The sequence below is a fragment of the Lissotriton helveticus genome, chromosome 2_1 (assembly GCF_964261635.1).
Source record: "Lissotriton helveticus chromosome 2_1, aLisHel1.1, whole genome shotgun sequence".
Taxonomy (NCBI): Eukaryota; Metazoa; Chordata; class Amphibia; order Caudata; family Salamandridae; genus Lissotriton; species Lissotriton helveticus.
The window spans coordinates 417694432-417715000 of NC_136059.1; the positions used below are offsets into that span (position 1 = coordinate 417694432).

General features: G+C 44.8%; 1 protein-coding gene across 1 annotated transcript in view; it reads left to right on the forward strand.

The window, feature by feature from the left end:
* The window catches only part of PARP8 (poly(ADP-ribose) polymerase family member 8), a 759201-nt gene that overhangs the window by 481481 nt on the left and 257151 nt on the right, over positions 1 to 20569 (forward strand). Inside the window, exon 15 of the mRNA XM_078675052.1 lies at positions 11495 to 11587. Coding sequence (XP_078531178.1) covers positions 11495 to 11587 — 93 coding nt within the window. The remainder of the gene's footprint in view (positions 1 to 11494; positions 11588 to 20569) is intronic.

Below are 20569 nucleotides of genomic sequence, written 5' to 3' on the forward strand. Positions count from 1 at the left end.
GCGGTAGGCCCCCATTGTTTGATGGCTTAGGCCTACACTGCCGTCCAGCAGGGCACACAAAAGCTGACCTGTCTGGACCGCCGGGACATCATTGCAGGCTGCTCAGCACTTATGGTGTCCCTACCTCAGTGCAGCAAAAGTCACCATCTTGTGGCGGTGCGCCTCTTCCGGCCACAGTGCATCCGGTGCTAGCAAGGCTGAACTGGCGTACAGTATGTGCGACGGTCTTTTTTATTGGCAGGGTCACGTGTCCTGTGACACCTGTGCTGAATGGGGGTGGTGTGGGTGTATACCAGCCGTGAGGGACTGGCTGTGGCGTACTGACAACTAGGCCTGTGACCAGCAGATCACTGCAATGAAAACGTGGGCCATGTAGCGTTGTTGCCCCTCCCTGTAAGCATGAGCGGAGTGGGCTGCCCTGGCTTATGGCAGTGCTGCGTGAGGCTGTGAAGAATGACTCCGGAGTGGATTGTATGAGGAATCAACTGATGCGGGTGTCCCTGTTGTAGTGCTGCCGTCATCCGGGTCACAAGCGCCAATGTGTCACTCTGTGACCCAGGTCCCACAACGTGGCCAACATGGAAGGTACGGGGAATCAATGACCCTATATTCATCCATGCTTCCACACATGAAAGATGGTCGACATGACACATCTGTATGGATATGAATGTTTATTGCACATTCAGTGGAGTGTTGCAGCTGTTGCAATACTGGGCCATGCAAAGTTGAAGTTTCAGTTTTTGGCACATGGAGGGCAGGCAATTAGAGCCAAGCTCGTGCTCAGGGGCTAGGCTACACCCACATATGTACTTATACAATCACTCCGCCAATCCGCCAATCCGCAAATACTTATAAATTCACTATACATTCTCCTTGCAGTACTCTAAAGATCAAGTCTCTACCTACGTACTTATACGATGACTGAGACAAAGTTAAATAACCAAAGTTTTCCACACTGCCAGAGGTAACAATGTTGCATACGCTGTCCACAGCACAAGATAATAGGATAGGGCCCAGGGGCAGCATCATGCATACATAATGAACATTTAGACACAGTTAGATAGATAGTGGAACTGGGTACGGGCACGTGCCTAACTTTATTGCTGTTTTGGTACTGTGTAAATAATTTACACATTGCCCTTAGATATGCCTTTGTGTTCTGTGCCATAGGGATTCGAGCTCAGGTTAATTTAGTGAGTTTGATGGTTCACCAGGACCTGTGTTGTGATTATTCCTTGAGGTGAGTAGTCACCCAACCCACTAAATAAATCCAATTTCTTACACTCCACCATTGTTTTGAACATAGAGTAAAAGGCAAGTTTGATTTTGGTATCAGCCGTGTGCAAGGCTTGTTCTCAGGATTTGTCCTAACTGGTTTTGCGCTAACATATCACTTATGTGCTTTGAGAAGGCGTACATAAACTGACAACATTAGTCATATTAATAAGTGAAATTGTGCACGTAGATTATTCCTTGAACTCCACATCGGTTCACACTGCTGCAATCCTATTTTCATAAATGTTTAATTGACATTTAATTAATGTGAGTTTTTTTCCATCTTTGAAAAAAGAGCTAGACAGAACACTGGTATCGAATTTCTGAAGTACATTCAATACTGCCACCTTGTGGATTATATGTGCATAGCTTTGAGATAAAGCATTCATGAAAAGGTCATCCAATTTAATTTTTAATGTACTGTCTCTGTTTGTAGTTCAAGAAAAGTAAAGCGTGGTGTAGCTGTGTGTACACGTGCTTATTAGCTGCTTTCCCTTGGTTTTTAATACAAAACTTTGGCAACTGTTTTTTTCACATAATAACGTTATTTAGTTATAGTTATGCCGAAGGGTAGCTATTGGCATTGTTATCAAGGGATCCAATGCAGCGCCGCCCAACACCCTCAATCATTCACGGGGCACAACCCTTCAGAGGGCCAATTTAAGCCTAAAGGCAACGAATATGTGTGCGTTATTGGAGACTTTGGGCTCATTGTCACTTTCTGCAGAGGTGCCCCATCATTTTGCGTTACACCATTTGATTATTTATTCAAATAACAGCCATTAAGTAAAAGGCTAACAGCTTCCAGTGTGTCTGTTGAGGACTAAAACACTGAACAGTTAGATAAAAATCAAGGGGTTAGAAAACGAATGACGATTAACTAACGAACTGCATTTGAGATTCAGTATGCAGTAAGTGTTATGTGATTCATTTACCAATTAGTTTCTGCTGCGTATAACACTGAAAATTGATTTATTATGCTTCTGTGTCTGGAGGAGAAATCCTGAGAAGAAGGGATGAGGGAGGGTATAGCAAAAACGTGTGTATCCAGGGTTTTTAGTTCTTGCATTATCCAGTTACTTTTGATTTTACAAAAATTATCTGTATAATATGCTTACTTAAAGGGTCTTTCAGCCACTCCTTTTCATCCATTGGTCTATTGTTGCGTCATTCACATTTTCTTTCCGCCCACTACAGCATACAGCATAGGGCTGTGGGTCAGCCTACTCCAGCCACTACTTAACTTCATTTTGAGTGACTGCATTTCAATCTTTCAAAAGGTGAACATCTGCATACAAGTTAGTTCCATTGATTGCCAGTGTTTTTGTTTTTACATTATAAATATTTTTTTCTTTGTGCCTGATGTGATAGCAGGACACTGTTGATGTGAGCACAGGGCACATTCCAGCCTTATCAGATCCCATCCCCTGCTAATGCTGCTGTATATTTCTTTTGCTGCTCCCCTCACGCAGACTATGAATATAAACTAATTAGTGTGCTCTGTCTTTGCAACCCTAACCATCTTTCTTTCCTTCTTTCTCTCTTGCCTTCCTTCCTTCTTTAGGTCGAGCATTCAAGACCTGTTGTAACTACTCTTGTTAGCTTAAAGCCACCCCCTCCTTTCTATTTGTTTGGTTTAGTGTCCTTTAAAAATCCTTGCTTGCTAGTGGTCAGCCCTGCCTCTTTGTCCCTCCTAATTCACTTTCATTCCTGCCAGGCAGCAGGGACTAAGTACTGAATCATTACACGTTGATTGTATATATGCTATTTTGGTATCTATTTTCTTCTTGGGTTCCAGCTCAGAGCCATAGCTGCTTGCATTTTAAGATCTTTTCAGTGCTCTGAGCTCTGCCTTTCTGTATACAGACATGGGCAGGTTCTCTGGTCGCACAGTTGCTCTCCCTGCCTTTCGATTTTGAGCAAGATGGAAAACAGGCATTTTATTTACTCAGCAGGGATATCTGTAGCAGTTTAAAAGCACAATTCGACAAATCACCAGCAGGAAATTCGAGCGTTTTATTCTTCTACAAGAATATGCTCACTCACAGCCAATCGCAGTTTGGAGCTGCCCTGGAATGTGTGGCTGTAACTAGACTGTACCAAACCTGTATGTTGAGGAAGATAATAAGTGTGCTTTTATCCACATTCAGCAGCACAGCATGTCTCTCTTCAAATATTAACAATATAGCAATTAAAAAGGCAAAGAACTTGAGCCTTAAATCAAAGGAGAGCAGCATTTTAGCAGAACATGTCCTCCTCCCCCTCCCTGCCTTGGTAGATCCCACGGCCCACCCTCTTCCACTCTTCTCTGGCTCACAAAGTGCCAGGCAGGTGGAAAGGGTAGGGCGACTGTTTGTGGCTTTCTTTGACGGGCTCTGACCCTTCGCTACCAGATGATTACTTAAGGTCCGTACAAGTGGGGCTGACAGTCCTTCACTGCAAGTTATCTTCATAGGAGAGAAACGTGCTGCAACTTAAACATTTGTTAACTTTTATTTCACGAAAAAAGTGTTGCTCACATTATTCATTTGGCACAAATATGTCATGTGTGTTTCTTGATTTAACCCAGAAATCCTCCCCTCCTTCAGTATCCCCCCCCCACCATCTGTCATCACCTACCTTGTGTGCTCGGAGTGCCCTCCATAGCGTGCCATATATATTTACTTATTTATTTGTGTGTGCCTGTTAGGCATGGAAGCTGAAGTTTGCGAGGACAGGCAAAGGGAATAATGAGGGGGCACAAAGAGAGAAGGTTCTGGCTTCTTTGAAAACCCTTTACCTTCAGACGCACTGCTAGTTCTTAAAGCAGCTTTGTGTGAACATTATTTTTTAAAGTAAAAGCGTTGGTTCCCATGTACGCTTTAGTATTACCCCTCCTGTTGTTTTGTGCATACTTTAATATCCCAGGTTAAAGGATGCTTAGTGTATCCGCAATAATGCTTGCCTCACGTAATGTTATTTCTCCAAAATGAAGCCAGAAAATCCCAGATAATATCTATAGTTCATTCTGTATAGTACTGAAACAGGCATACGATTTTGACCAGTTATTTACTTTATGTGAAGCATACTGTTCTGTCGTATTTTTAGACACGTATGTGCTAAGACCTGATCCACTACAGTTTTGACTCAGTTTGGTTTTATAACTGACACTGGCATTTACATTTATTTTTGTGGAAGGTCTCACTTGAAAATGGCAAAGTGGCTTAAATTAGACATGGATTGCCACTGAAATATGAAAATACTGTCCCATTAACATGATACTTTTGTTGTATTTAATCTTCTATTAATGATTCGTTTTCATAACCCTTAATGCAAGCCAGGAATTCAGGACAAAGTACCTCTATTTCACAGGCAAAATCAGTAAATGATAGCTGCATATTTGAAGATAATTTAAGTCTGGATCGAATTTCCATTTTAATACTTTTGATAAGGTTCAAAGGCCATCTTTGCATTAGAAAAGCGCAGTATTGGCTCAGAACATGCAGTCTACATTGACAGTATGCTCCACTTACTTTGCTGCTTGCGTTTTATGTAGATGCATGGCATGTGCTTACTGCATCAGTCTGGACAGGTCATCCTGATTTTCAGAAAAATTGCAACCCAGCCCATTTGGAAGCTCCTCCAGAAGAAGCATTATTAAGAAAGGGGCCTAGCTTCACATAGGGTTGTTTACTTTCTTGACAACTGTGGGAGAGCAGAAAGGTACCATGGATTTGTAAAAAGGTTGTCCAAGGCCTTTGGTGCGCAATTCATCATTCTTGCAGCTGTTTCTCTGGTCCCAGTGGTAATTCCTCATCCTAAATCCTCTACACAGTGCTGCTAGCTGCTTCTCTGGTCTCATCAGTAATTCCTCGTTCTACGTCTGCTAGGCAGTGCTGCGGCTATCTCTTCTGTTGTCAGTGGTAATTCCTCCTTATTAGTCCTCGGCAGTGCTGCAGCTGCTTCTCTGGTCCAGTCAGGAATTTCCACCATTATAAGTCCTCGAGGCAGTGCTACAACTGTCTTTCTGTTCCCAGTGGTAATTCCTCATTCTTAGTCCCCTAGACAGTGCTGCAGCTGCTTCTCTGGTCCCATTGTAACTCCTCCATTTTAAGTCCTCAAGGCAGTGATGTAGCATTGTCTCTGTTCCCAATTATAATTTCCCATTCCTAGTCCTCTGGACAGTGCTGCAGTTGAGTCTTTGGAACCAGTGGTAATTCCTCATTCTTAGTCCCCTGGACAGTGTTGAAGCTGCTTCTCTTGTCCCATTGGTAATTATTCATTCTCAGTTCTCTGGATAGTGCTGCAGCTAAGTCTCTGTTCATACATCCACTACACTCCACACCAAAACACATGGGTAAAACACATTGTCATTTACAACACCAATAGCACTAACTCTAAAAAATGTGAGATCTATTTAATAGAAAATGCTTGTTCTTTCTTGCCATATTTCTTGCTTTCTTTCTCGCCATATTTCTTGCTTTCTTTCTCTCTTGCCATCATCGCCCTTCCTTCCTTCCTTCCTTCCTTCCTTCCTTCCTTCCTTCCTTCCTTCCTTCCTTCCTTCCTTCCTTCCTTCCTTCCTTCCTTCCTTTCTTTCCTTCCTTCCTTCCTTCCTTCCTTCCTTTCTTTCCTTCCTTATTTCTTGCCTCCTTTCTTGCCTCCTTTCGTTCCTTCCTTCTTTTCTGCCTGCCTGCCTTCTTCTTTGTTTTCGTGCACCCTTTTTCAAACGCAAGAAGCAGGCGGCTAATGCAAGACATATTGTCCTATTTTGTGGTCTATGATAGCCAAGAGCTTTTTATGTTGCAGAAATTATGTGTATAACATACTTACTTTTAGGAGTATGCAGTCAGACTCCATCCATTAGTCTGTGGCTGTGTCATTTACATTGTTCTTCCACATACCCCAGCATGCATAAAGTGAAAGTGCGTCACCCCTCTTCAGCCATTGACTGACTTCACTTTCACTTATACTACCAATAGAAGGAGATAGGAGTGTTCTGAGTGGATCCACAACTTTTCCTTCTCTGATCTAAAAATCAAATCAGTGTAGAGAGAACTCACTAGTTGGTTGAGTTTATCTCAAACCATCCAATACATCCCAGAGGGTAATACTTACTTTTTCCTAAAAGAACTCTTGCCCACGAGAAATTCCTAGTGCTCACTTCATCATCTAGTCTTCACCTAGAAACCATCTACTTTGTGGGTGTGCACAATTTTGTAATCAAGGTAGCTCTTTTTAGGATTGTTGTTAGTGTGATCTAGGAAACTGTGTTTACATTTTCCTGGTGCTCCCTCACTTCAGTTGTAATGTCTGCCTTTAGCCAATGTTTTTTTAGATTGAGGAGCGCCTAACAAAACCAGAATTGCCAAAAGACTGGCGACCTGCACCAGTCTTATTGGCCTTGCCCATTATTACTCCTAATTGAAGTTCACAATGCTGAAGCTCAACATCCCAGAGACACTGCTTGAGAGTCCTGGTTCCTGAACACAAGAAGCTCACCTCCTCATTCTCGTGTTTGTAGAATAGATCGATGCCTTCGCCTATGTAGATTTAGGACAAAAGCGAAGATTATTCCCGTGAGTACCTCTCAAAGTTAACGCTCCTACAGAAAACTGTGCAACTCCACTGATACCCCAAAATTCACCAGGAGCATGCAGGTGTCTAACTTAACCGCTAACGCTAAGTCAGAGGGTGCTCCAACCAAGCTGCTTCCCTCAGATAGTCGTGGGGTTGAACACCCACGAGTAGCGTTTTGATTTTTTTGATCTATTCCCTCACTCTCTTTATATAATTATTCCTACATAATTCATTGTTCAGGGGTAATGTTCAGATGCTCCTTACTGCAGTACTGACATGCCCCTGGCCTCTCCCAGCCCCGCCCATCGCCATGAAGATGCAATGCCAGCGGCCCCTGGCCTCTCCCAGCCCCGCCCATCGCCATGAAGACGCAACGCGAGCGGCCCCTGGCCTCTCCCAGCCACGCCCATCGCCATGAAGACGCAACGCGAGCGGCCCCTGGCCTCTCCCAGCCACGACCATCGCCATGAAGACGCAACGCGAGCGACATCCTCGTCTATTTCACGTTGACAGTGAAGGTCCAGCCTTAGGGCTTGTTAGCCGTAGTTAGACAGAACCGCACGACGGCCTGCTTGGCAGCATTCACTGATTAATCAGTATGAATGTCTTATTGGAAGTGCCACTTACAATGGGGATTCTTCCTACCAAGCACTTCCTTTACCTTTTTTCTTGTTTGAATTTATTTTTGAAGGTTTTCTGCTGATAGCCTATTGATGTGCTACACTCTGACATACAAGATCCCTCCACGTTCGAAGAGAGCCCACCAAATTACATTATCTCAAATAAAGCGAGGCATGCTCGGCCCTGACACCGCTTGGGCTATACGTAAGCAATCATCATTCTAAGAGTGCAGCCCTTCCGTTAATAATCTCTTTGCATTTTCCTAGGGACATATTCAATAGAAATTGATGCATTGAGATCTATTACTCTTTGTCCCCTTGTCCCCTTGTCCCCTTGTCCCATAATGGGCCAACTCTTCCTCAGCCAGTATGTATTCATTTCCTCATCTAATTTCCTATTTTCCATTCCCAACTTCCTCAAAGTATTTGCTCAGTTTTTACCTTTTTCCTCAGACCCCAGACATCTCAGTCCTGATGAGACGCTTATTATTCGCCAAAGGGTCAACACGTTGTCGACAAATGTATAAAGACAGATTGTTTCTTTGAATTGTGATACAATAATTGATTGTGTTGTGTACGGAATTGCACCAAATAAAAAAAACAGCTGTCTTTCGTTGTAAAGCAACCAATATATTGTTTATGTTCACACTTGCACCTTACCTTCTTGTTTGCAAATTTGATTTTGGTTTGTATTTTCACCTGGGGTTCACTCCCTTTCCTTAAAAAACACTCACATCTATATGTTCAAAACCACTATTGATTGCTCTAATAAACTCGGTTTAATTGAACCGCAGTTGTTCCTTAAAAAATACTGGCTTCGCTGATTCTTCTTTTTTCTATGTCATTTGATGTCATTTCAAAAGGTTTTACAATAAATTGATTCTGTACAGAAAAGTCTGTGAACTAATACTTATTTCCTAAAATAAGTTCCATGTGAACATTTGCCAAAGTATCCTTCATACAGAATAGGCCATACCTGTACATATCCAACCTGGCTCCTATTACTTCCTCATTTACTGAACGTAGCGGACACCCTGACCTGCTAAAACCTTCTAAAATAGTTTCTGTAATTCTGTCTCTCCCCTGAAGGCAACATAGCACTGTACAAAAATTAGGTGCTGTAAAGGAGATGGATAAAGAGGGGAAAGTCCGACAGCTGGGGGAGAAGGGTAGAGTCAGCAAGAATAAGCTAGCAAGAGTGGAATCATGGATTTACAGAAGGAAGCAGGCTGAGGGATGCATACTAATTTTCTGCTTGAGGCATAGGGGAAGAGGTCCAGTTCATTGCTGATGACATACAGGTGGGAATGTGTCATGAACATTGGTTAGAATGCACAGGCAGAGAAGCAGAGGTCTCTTGAGATAGTGATTTGTTACAAGATGTTGTTTCAGGTACAGGGTAAGGTAGTTGGGGTCTGTGGCATTGGGGCTCTTTATGATGCTCCAGTAACTGGCTACAGTTCAGGGTAAGTTTCTGGAGGATCAGGGAGTATTACAATCCAGTAGGGATGATTTACTTCAGAAGCGCCTGGTAACCTGGTGCTTACACTATGCATGCATATACAGTGCTTACTGTTGGAAACACCTTCTTGGCAGCCCCCCTCTTACTCTCAAAACGTTTAAACTTCAATCCGCACTATAAAACCTCAGGGAGACCACTCTGCTAGGCTCCAGGTGCCCACAATCACAGGGCGCATCTTACGAGGGCCTCAGGCTGCAACAAGCACGTGCACACAGCACCGCTGAGACTCTCCTGGAAACTCTTGTGTTCCTGTGTTTCCGCAACAGGGAGCCAGCTCACCTTGGGCCCTAAGGGATAAGTTACTTAAGGACACAGAACACATCAAAGTCCTTTAAAGCAGGGGGACAGCACACAACAAAGTCCCTTTAGCCTTTCCTTGGTTAAAATAGTAATCTGCAGGCCAGCCCCAGAACACAAAGCAAGGGTTCAGTCCTCTACTTCATCTATTCAGTTTTTTCTTCCTTGGCAAAGGTCCTCTTGACCATGAAGTAGCTCTAGTCTTGTTCACACTTGATCAAGCCATTCTCCAAAGTTCAGGGGCTTCAGATCTCATAGTTATACCCCTTAATGGCTTTGAAGTCTTTGTGTTCAGGTGCACTGACCCCTGTTCAAACCAGTTCTGGGTGCCTCCCTGTGAGTGACACCTTCTTCCTTTGATTAGTGGGGGTCAATCACTCAGCAGGAGATGGGACAGTTGTTTTATAGCAGCAACCCAGGCCTCTTCACCTCTATGGGCTTCTCCTCCCCCTGCACTCCATATGCAGGTCAGCCTTTTGCTCTCTCACCTCATCCCCTTGGTCAAGACATTCCCCAGATTCTATCTCTTTCAAATCCAGACAGTCAATCCAGAGCCAGGCAGAGTCACACAGAAATGTTAGAGAACAAAAACTCATTTAAAGAGTGGCTTCTAAACACACAATGCAAAAACCACCTTCATAGAAAGATGTGCTATTACATTGTGAGTTCAGGCATACTAAACTTCGCCTTTCCATCTTAAGCCTTTGGGAAGATAGGCTGAAAAACATATTACACAACCTTACCACTCTATCCTATGGGCAAGATGGCCTTTCCACAGTGAAAAATGAAATGAAGATTATTTCACTGTCAGAACATGGCACATACCTTAGTACATGTCCTACCTTTTACATGCACTGTACCCTGCCCACGGGGTACCCTGGACCTACCACAGGGGTGTCTGATGTGCATAGAAAGGGAAGGTTAAGATCTGACAAGTGAGTGCACTTAACAGAACACATGGCAGTTTAACAAACTGTGCGCAGACACTGCAATGGCAGGCCTGAGTTCCCTTTTAAGGCTACTTGTGTTTTAACTCTTTGACTTTTTAAAACATTTCATACCAATTCAATGTATTGCTACGGTCAAATTTGTATTAAGTATTTTTAAATATTTTACAAATGGTCACTGTGGAACTGTTTGCAGTAGGACACTCAGACACTGCTGCAGAAGTTGATAGAGTTACCCCTGGGACCTTTTCCATTATCAGTTAGGGGGGGAGATCAGGAGTCACCCTAACCAACAGACTAGAGTCAGGCATAGATATGGCAAACCTGGGCACCCCTTCAGAACACTACTGGACCTCTGGAAGACAGAAGGAGGACTGCCGCTGCTGTTGACACCTGTGAGAGGAATTCTAAGTGCTGGTCCTGCTCTCACTTGTACCCTGGACTAAGATGGGGACTCTGAGGGTCAGTTGACTGACTTCCAATTAAACTACATGGACATAAAAACTGCAAGATACCCACTTCCCTGGAAGTGCCGAGCTGAACAGTTTTTTCACTGGACTTGCAGTCTACCCTGCTGGTGGCTTCTAGAGGAGTACATTCTGACTGCCAAGTAGTGTTCCTGAGGACCTGGAACAGATGGTGTTAAAGTGAATTTCTCCTGACTAACCCTAAAAGCTGGAACTTACAAACTTAGAGGCCTCACAATCTCAGTTTTAAAAGAGTAGGGCAGTGCACTATCCGTTAATTCATAATCTTGTTTATGATTCAGACAAATGTTTCCTTTCTATGTGAACATATTTAATAGTGTTTATTTCCAGTCATGAAAATATTGATTAGATACATAAATACAACTTCATCTTCGCACAGTTGATTTCATAGACAAAGACTTGATATTGATTGTAACACGAATGGTAGGATTAAGATGCAGATATCCACAGTTATCCTTATTCTGCATTTGTAAATTATCAATGTTATGTACATTTTAGACTTGACATGGTGTTCTACGTCATGTATTTGTTCCTGAAATGTCTGCTAAGTAAAGGCTTCAAACTTTCATGGATGCATGCAAGCACAGAGTACAAATACATATGATTTTTTTTTTTTAAATAAAAACAGCCATCTTTAGAAAAGTTGTGTTATGTGGTCACTAACAAAAACAAACTGTACTTTTTCTGTTAAAAATATGATTGAGTTCTATGCATGCCGGTCTATATATGTAGTACATTTCTACATGTGCCAGATGAAGGGTTAACATGTGCACCTTTTTTTTTCAGCCCACAGTATGTGAACGGGAACTGTGTGTATTTGCATTTCAGACACTAGGTGTTATGAATGAAGCAGCTGATGAAATTGCTACTGGGGCCCAGGTAGCTGTATTCATATTTATTACATTTGTGCGTCTTTTAATTGTAAAAGTATCTACTTGCTTGCATCTTTTCATAGCAATAACTAACTATAGTGAAATTGTTGTTTAGAGTATTTATGATTTGATTATTAATAAACTAGCATTTCTTGCTTCTACAGTGTTTAAGATTCAGTTTATGTTACTCAATTAAATTAGATACTGCTGACATCTCAAATACATCTCTTGCTTAAAAAGCAGGATTGTTCATTTTCTTGGGTTAATTACTGGATAGTTAAAAACCTTCGAGAAAAACAGTCAGAACAACAAAAATATGGTAGGAAAAAATACCAGGATGGGACTAGCTAAGGAATCACCACTAGAGAAATGGAAAAGGCTATAAAAGGGAATTAAAAGTAGGGATTTCTTCCCACTCCCCCGCCCATAACGTAAAATAATTTTGAAAATGAGAAAAGACACAGGTTACTTAAAAAGGAGAACAAAATAGGTCAAAGAATGGAAAATGACAAAATAGCATGTCCAAACAGGAAGTGAAAAGATTGAATTCTAGGACTAAATTCAAAGTTCCATAAAACTGTAGCAAAGTAAAGAAAAATTAATAACTTAGCATTCTGACAGTAATTACACTGAGATTAGTCACCAAAGAGTGATTTGAAGAAACTAATGAACTTCACAATAACAAATTGAACCACTTGTTGTCTTTTCTTATTTTGCATTAGTGCCAGGCTTTTTATCATTACTAATAATGGGCTGATTAACCAAAACATTCACACAATTCTGAATTCCACATCTGTGAGATTGAGTCTAGCAGATCGTTGACTTCTGCAGATTAAATAAAATGATTTATTTCTCACTGTAGATTTTCTTGCATAAGCTTGCTTGAGTACGTTACTGCTGCAGGCCATCACCGTGCAGACAATGCACATTAATACATTCATATCAATTAGTTTACATTTTCTCCAAAAGACAAGAATTTATTTTCTCGAAGAATAAATCTTTTCCCCCACACCTCCAAGATTTTTGGGTGAGCTTGTTCTCAATTGTTGGAAATAGGCTAACTTTTTTTAGCAGATTTACAAGGTTCCAAGCTGAAAATGGTGTGCAAAACGTGCAAATACACACAAGGAATTGAGTTTGTGGGTGATCCGTGCACTTGTCATGGAATTCTTATCCTTCCCCGCTCCCCCAGCATGTTTCTTTTCCTGCCTCTAAATCCCAGTGTCCAACTGCTGAAATACAATATTTTCGCAAATTAAACCCATTAGGAAGTTCTATCGGTGCTAAAAAATTTGCACATCGTAAATTCAGCTTTGACATTACAAATAAGTTGGAGATTAAATTCCAAGTATCTTCAAGCATATGCATTAAAACATAACACTCAATATTAATATTCATAAATTGTTTTCTAACTGCTGAATGAGGGAATCTATTTGATATTTTTAGGTGTGGCCTAGAGGCAGCTTTAGCTGTTTGATCACCCTCATGTTATAAAATACATGTTTAATGAGAAACACATACATATGTATATTGAAGGGGGGTCTCAAGTCAGCCTTTTTTTGTCCTTTCAACTTTCATTCTGCCTACCACAGCTTATATCATGGGGAATTGGGTCAGATCACCTCAGCCATTGACTCTCTTACCAAGTGGGTGTACATTTTGACTGATCACAAGTGCACATCCGCGAAAGAGCATGCAGGTTAGTGTTAGGTAATGGGCCAGCAATTTACTTTTCAAATTATTTCCTATTTTGTTTCCTTTTATTGTTTTTATGTTTTGAGAACATGATTTCTGTGACATGTTTTAAAACTGAAAAGTGGTTCTTTACCTATTTTAAGCATACCTGCCTGATAAAAAGTACCTGGTCCTGTGTTAGTAAACTGATATTAAATTGTAAAGGTTTAGTTTAAAAATATTATTACAAGCCCACGGTTAAACAACAACAAGTTTTTAAAAAATATTTTTGTGTCATATATGGCTGCAATAAAACAGAAATAAAAAATATTTAACCATACCACTTACCTGCTAGTTTTTGGACATAATAACGGGTCATACATATCGAGCTACACAATTATCAAGTTTTAAATATTGTGTCACATAAATATCATGATGCAGAAATATTGTTTCAAAAATATCACTTTTTATACCATAAGTAATATTGTTTGCAAGAATATTGTAGTTGTTACTATCTGTTGGAAAACTAGGCAGCGTCTGTGAGGCCTGCAAAAATAACATGACTACATTTGTCCTTCACTGGGAACCAAACACCCAATTGTAGCACCTGCCTCTCAGAGGATAGCGTTGCAGAGCAGTCTAAGGCGTACTCAAGGGAGGTGGTGTGGGCTAGTAATTGCCATTTGCAGATGCACAGAAATAACACTCAATAATTGATTGTCCAGTCTGTACTTTGATTTATAAAAGAACACATTTATTAAACACAGACACTACTCAATACTATGCACCAATTTACATATATACATAAGCTGTTGAAATTACTTTGTGACATTGCATAACATCTCCACCCCTCCCACAGGGGGTTGGGGTCTAGTACCACCACTCCAATGTATGCACATCATCTTGCCCCCAATGCCGTTAGTGGAACATAACCTGGAGCGAGGGCCCTGCGCACTGGCACCATCTCAGTGGTGACCCACTGCATTATCTCAACAAGCATTTAAAATAGTTTACCCTGCTTTGGTGACGCATAACCCTGACTGAGCATTTCCTACTGACCATGAAGTATACACCGCTACATCTTAAGGGCTAGCATTCTGGGTTCATCACCTAAGAGCAGCAGCAAGAATACCTGTTTAAGCATCACTTTAGATTGACAGTACTCATCACATTTGTGGATCATTAGAATGCATTGCAATTACAGCCCCTAAAGGCATCACAGATGAAATCACAGGATTATGCATGTACAGCCAGACACTCTAGCAGGAATGTCTGACAACATAACCCCACTTTGTTTATGACATCACCTTACACAGGTTCTTCACATTACACATGTTACCTTCAGTCCCTCTAAAAGAAATAACATCAGTAAATGCATTTCTGGTGCAATTACAACTCTTCACCTCCGGGGGATGCCCTTCTCCAGACATCCCCAACTCAGCCCTTCACTCCTTGATGCTCTTCTCAATGTGCCCTCAGCTGTAGAACAAAAGTTCCAGCCCAGAAGGTGTTAAATGCTGGCTGAGCCCTTGAGGGGTTATTTCTTCCAGTTCCCCGGGAGACTCAGGGAGGGACTTCCATTTTGGTGCTGGGGGAGAGTCTGTTGCTCCTACAGCTCCCCACTGCATCCTGGCACCCATGTGGTGGTGACCCCGTTCTCCTGGGGCCACCACAAGCAGAGAAAACAATGAGTTTTCCTTCCAGGCAAGTCCGAGCCTGCAAGGCATTATGGGCGCTCCCTTGTCTTCCTGCATATTATAGTAGCGGCTCCCCCCCTGCCTCGGGGGGAGCCGCGATTGTTTTACCAGCAGCTTCGCCGCATCTTCTGTTCTCGATAGGGGGCCGGTCCCACCTGGACCCCCAGGAGATATGCCGCAGCTCGGGGAGCCCACCCCCAGCTGCTTCTTCGCGGTGAGTGTTTTGTGCGGCCCGGGGAGCACACCCCCTGCTCTTCCTCTTGTGGGGGTCCGGTCTCGCAAGGGCCCCCGCATTACCACTTTGTTGGAGGGCAGCCCGGGGACCCACCCCTGGCTGCCTCCGCCGGCTCCCCCTCTGGCCAGCACCCTCGCGTGCTGCTGGGGAGCCAGCCCCTCCATTGCGGTCTGCCCGCCAGTGCGGGCAGACTCGAGGCAGACTCCAATGCTGCAGGTGTCCGGCGGAGTGCGACGGCAATCCTCCCGCCTTCCAGCAGCCGCAGGGGAGCGCAACCGCACTCCTCCGTTCTCATTTCTTCGGGGCCCGGAGATGGGGTCCCGGCCCCCACCCCCTCTTTACTGAAAGCGCGGCGGTGCTCCCCGTCTTTGGCTGTTTTGGAGTGGGATCCTGGCACCCCGCGGGGGACATCTTCACAGGGAGCACAACAGTGCTCCCCACCTTAACTTCTCCGCCGGGGCCAGGGTGGGCTCCTGGCCACCCTGCCTTATTAAAAATCTTCATGGGGAGTGCGCCGGCGCTCCCTGACTTTTGTGGGGCCCGGAGTTGGGATCCCGGGCCCCAGTCACTTTTCCCAGGGGGGCGCAGGGTGGGCTCCTGGAACCCCTCTTTACCAGATTCACAGGGAGCCGGACGGTGCTCCCCAGCTTTGCTTCTTTGCGGGGGCAGCCCCCGGGGCCTGACCCACCCCGGGGACCCATTGAAGACTGGCGGCAGAGCCCCACGCGATTTGTCGTCGGTCTTCTTTGAGGTCAAAGGTCAGCTACCTTCTGGGGACATATTTCGGCCCCCAGGTTGCCGATCTGCGCCATTTTCACCTCCTCTTGCTCCTGGTGGTGCTCCGCAGTCACTGGGAGCCCTCTCCTTCACCCTCTGGGTCTCCCAGAGGTTGGATTCTTCAGGGGGCTGTCTTCACTTGCTCCCTGCACCAGCCTTTCACCTGGCTCTCCTCCTGGGCCTCTCTTCTCCCTGCGCAGAGGCCCCTGCTTCTGCGCACTGGTCCTGGGCTCTTCTCCTGGTACTGTTCAGGATCCTGGGACAGTCAGGGGGTTGCTCCTTCCAACTGCCCTTTGCGCCAGGCCCCAGCACCTAAGGCCTCTGCAGACCACACCCCAGAGAGCTTCTCTTCTCAAACGTTGAGTATGGGGCTGGCTTGAAGTCTCTGTTTGTCCTATCAAACAGTGACACATCACTTCACTGCCCCTGCTGCTGCCTTCCTGCCCTGCCTCTGGGTTTGTTCAAAATGACGTTGTCCTGGGTCTCTTGCCACATGGTCTCTGAAAAAGTTCTTCCCCCCTCGCTGCCTTCCCTCCGTGGTTCAGCCTGGTGCATGGCACCCAGTGATAGCTGCTGATGGATGAGCCTGTAGCCCCACCCATCTTCTCTCCATGGAGAGGAAGCCTTAGCTTGTGGAAGAAAGGTTATCAATCCATCCTGCTGAGGTCAGCCCTCAGCCAGGCCCTGGTTATGACTGACTCAGTGAAATGTGACAGTTGTGGATGACCCAAAAGCAGTACAAATATGACTTTGGACTCTGCAGAATGCTCCTTCTCACATCTGTTACATCAGACTTTAGTGTGTGTCTGGAATCTGTGGGGCTTAGAAAAGTAAAACTAGCACATGTGCTCCCTATCCCCATACGAGAATAATGGAATACACACTGTAAAGCACAGGCTTTCCCTGGCTTGTTTCTTCCCACTGTATAAAGCCTATTCCATGTCACCACCCTATTCTGTATAAGTCCTGCCACACCAGTCTATCTGCACCTGCTCCTGTGGCTTGGCTAGGAATCTCCCCAGCGCAGCCCCTACACATGTGCACATGCATGTAAACATGTGTCTGCATGTAACCAGCCCAGTGTCCCTTACTCCAGCTGCTGCGCAGTGGCCTGGTTAAGCCAGAGGGACACCAGTAAAATCCCCATGCAGTCTCTTTCATTATGAGTTCACTGTATGTGAGTCCCAACTTATGAGGCTCCCCCACAGTAAAAGCTCAACAATTAGGTGCTCAAAAAGTGAAAAATCCGGACGGTCCATGGTTTCAGAACCACCTTCTAACACTATTGTTTTTAATAAATTAGTTGAAAAAAATATTGTTTTTTAACAAAATGAACCCTCCACCCTGCAAGACCACAGCTCCCAGCAGCCTTCACAAATGAGAGTAGGATTGCTGACGTTTACTCTCCGCCCGTTCATATTAAAGGGGTGCCTCCTACCGCATAGCGGGACTCACCTTAAACTCTCCACCCTGCAGGACCCCAACTCCCAGCAGCCTCCGCTATTGGGAGTTGGATTATTGATGTTTTCCTGACGTTATCCTGCTCCCAGCCCTTATTACAGGGCACCTCCTCCCACATGGAGGGACTCACCTTGAACCCTCCACCCCGCAGGACCACAACTCCCAGCAGCCTCCGCTACTGGAAGTAGGATTCTTGATCTTATCCAGCTGTTATCCAGCCGCCAGCACTTATTACAGGGCACCTCCTCCCACATCGTGGGACTCACCTTAAACCCTCCACCTCGTAGGACCACAACTCCCGGCAGCCTCCACTACTGGGAGTAGGATTGCTGAGGTTTTCCTGCTGCCAGACCTTATAACAGGCAATCTCCTCTCCTAATAAATTGAAAGGTATATTCACAATTGTTAATGAGCTGTCCATTCCCGATAGAGTCACAATAAAACCCATACCTACCCAAGCGCTTTGCAACTCCTTCAACACTTTTTTTATCAACAAAATGGCTGCAATTAAAACCAGTATTCCTGCCATACATGCTGATGAGGCACAACCAACAGTGTCGAGAAACCCCTGCTCCCTTCATCAATTTCCGGCAATCAGTAGATAAGCCCTTTTGAAACTACTGATCAAAGTGAAATCTGTATCCCCTACTGATAGCTGTCCACCTTATATTTTAAAACAAGTTTTTACTGTAAACCCTGAGCCTACCCTCTATTTACTGAACGAGTCATTGACACAGGGCTGTTCCCCCCGGAGTCTTCAAAAAAGCGATTATAGTTCCCCCTTTTAAAATAACCTGGGGCAGACCACCTGATCCAGATTAACTACCACCCTATTTCCTTGCTTACCTTCCACCCTATTTCCTTGCTTACCTTCCTGGCCAAGGTATTTGAATCCCACGTGGCAAAATGCATCTGTTCATTCATTGAACAGTCTCAATACCTTGACCCCACCAAGCAAGGTTTTGTCCTTCTCATTCAACTGAGTAATACTGACTGTGCTGGACAAACTACGGAAGGAAGCGACAAGAGCCCCCCAGGATCTGGTAATGTTGGACCTTTGGGGAACAGTGTTTACAACGCAACTTTTACCACGCACTACCTTTTCCACGTAACCTTTAGAACGCAAGTCATTACAGCGACTTGCGCTGGGGGGCGCTGTAGGATAGGGAATAGTTTAATTTACTATCCAAAACCTTCCCTACTATCCATGGGGACTGGAGTTGTAATAATTAATTAAACTATTCACTATCCAGCGTCCCCCAACGCAAGTCGTTGTAACGACTTGCGTTGTAAAAGTTGCGTGGTAAAGGCATGCGTTGTAAAAGCATGCGTAGTAATGACATACCTCCTGGACCTTTCCACAGCATTTGACTCGGTCGACCGCAGCATTTTAGTGGACCGTGTCAGGGATGCAGGACTCCAGGGTTCAGCTCTCAGCTGGATTACGTCCTTCCTGGAGGACCATTCCCAGTCTGTTTGCCTTTCCCACTTTACGGCGCCTAATATGAAATCCAAATGCGGAGTGCCAACGGGATCTACATCATCCCCACACCTGTTTAACCTGTATTTACTCCCTCTGATTATGTCCTTAAGAAAAAGAAATGTGAGCACATTCCATTAAGCAGACGACCTGAAACAAATATTTACCATTGACAACACGCCCGATTCTATGTCTGAATTTCAAACCACCATGCTGCACATCCGTAATTCGATGAATAAGAACCATCTAAAGTTAAATCTGGGCAAAACCGAGCTGATCCTGATAGGGGGCGCTCGAAATCCATGGAGCTCACATTTCTGGCCAGCTGAGCTGGGCTCTCCCCAACCCCATCCTCCTCAGCTAAGAGACTTGGGGTTACAATCAATTGCGACCTATCCATGAAGTCCCGTATCTTACAGTTGTGTAAGATACGGAAAATCAGCAGACTTTTCATAGGGAAGCATTGGTGCAGGTTGTTCTGGCCAGGGCCATTTCCCACATATACTACGCCAGCTCTCTGTACTTCGGTCTAGTGCTATATTTAGTCAAAAGACTGCAACATGTGCAGCACCAGGCCGCTAGACTGATTTTCCATCAGCCCAGATAGTAAAAATGTTCCCCTCTTATGAGGAAGCTGCACTGGCTCCCCATACCACAACGTTGTGCCTTCAAAGTCGGGTGCCTCAATTTTAAATCCTTGCATGGCATCTGCTCAAAACGTGTCTCCAATCTTATTCAGAGACACATGCCCACCCACAATCTGCACTCAGTCCACATGAACTTTTGGTCACCCCGTCCTACAAACTGAAGCAGATAAGCGGTAGCAGATTTGCGGTGCTAGCCCCCTGCTTCTGGAATACCCTTCCCCTTGATATCAGATCATGCACAAACCTCCTGAGATTTAGGAGACTTCTCAAGACATGGCTGTTTACTCAGGCATATGAATAACTCACCAGGACTCAGGCTAAGCCTTTATATAGCGCCAAGAAACCAACCGGTGTATGGACGCTTTACATTTAACTTTAACATAACATAACATAGCATCATGGGCCTATCCACGCCCGGAGGAAGCTGGGCTGGGTCACCCCTCTTGACCCCATCCTCAGGTTCAATGCCTGCCTCTTATCCCTGCCCAGCACTGCGTGCTGTCCTTGCCCCTGCGCTGCCTGCTGTCCCTGTGCTGCTTGCTGTCTGTCCCTGTTCCCGTGCTGTCTGCTGTCTCTGTTCCTCGGATGCCATATTTCCCTATCTCTGAGCTGCCTGCTGTCCCCGCGATGTCTGCTGTCCTTTCCTCTGTGCTACCTGATGCCACTCATTGTCTGTTGTCCCTGTACTACCTGCTGTCCCTATCCCTGTGCTGTCTGCTTTCCCAGTCCCTGCACTGTCTGCAGTCCCAATCCCTGCACCATCTGCTGTCCCTGCACTGCCTGATGTCCCTGCACTGCCTGCTGTCCCTGCACTGCCTGCTGTCCCTGCACTGCTTGCTGTCCCTATCCTTGCGCTGTCTGCTGTCCTTCCATTGCCTGCTCTCCCTGCACTGCCTGCTATCCCTATCCTTACGCTGCCTGCTGTCCCTGCCCCTGCACTGCCTGCTGTCTCTGCACTGCCTGCTGTCCCTGCGCTGCCTGCTCTCCCTGTACGTCCTTCTGTCTATATCCCTGTGCT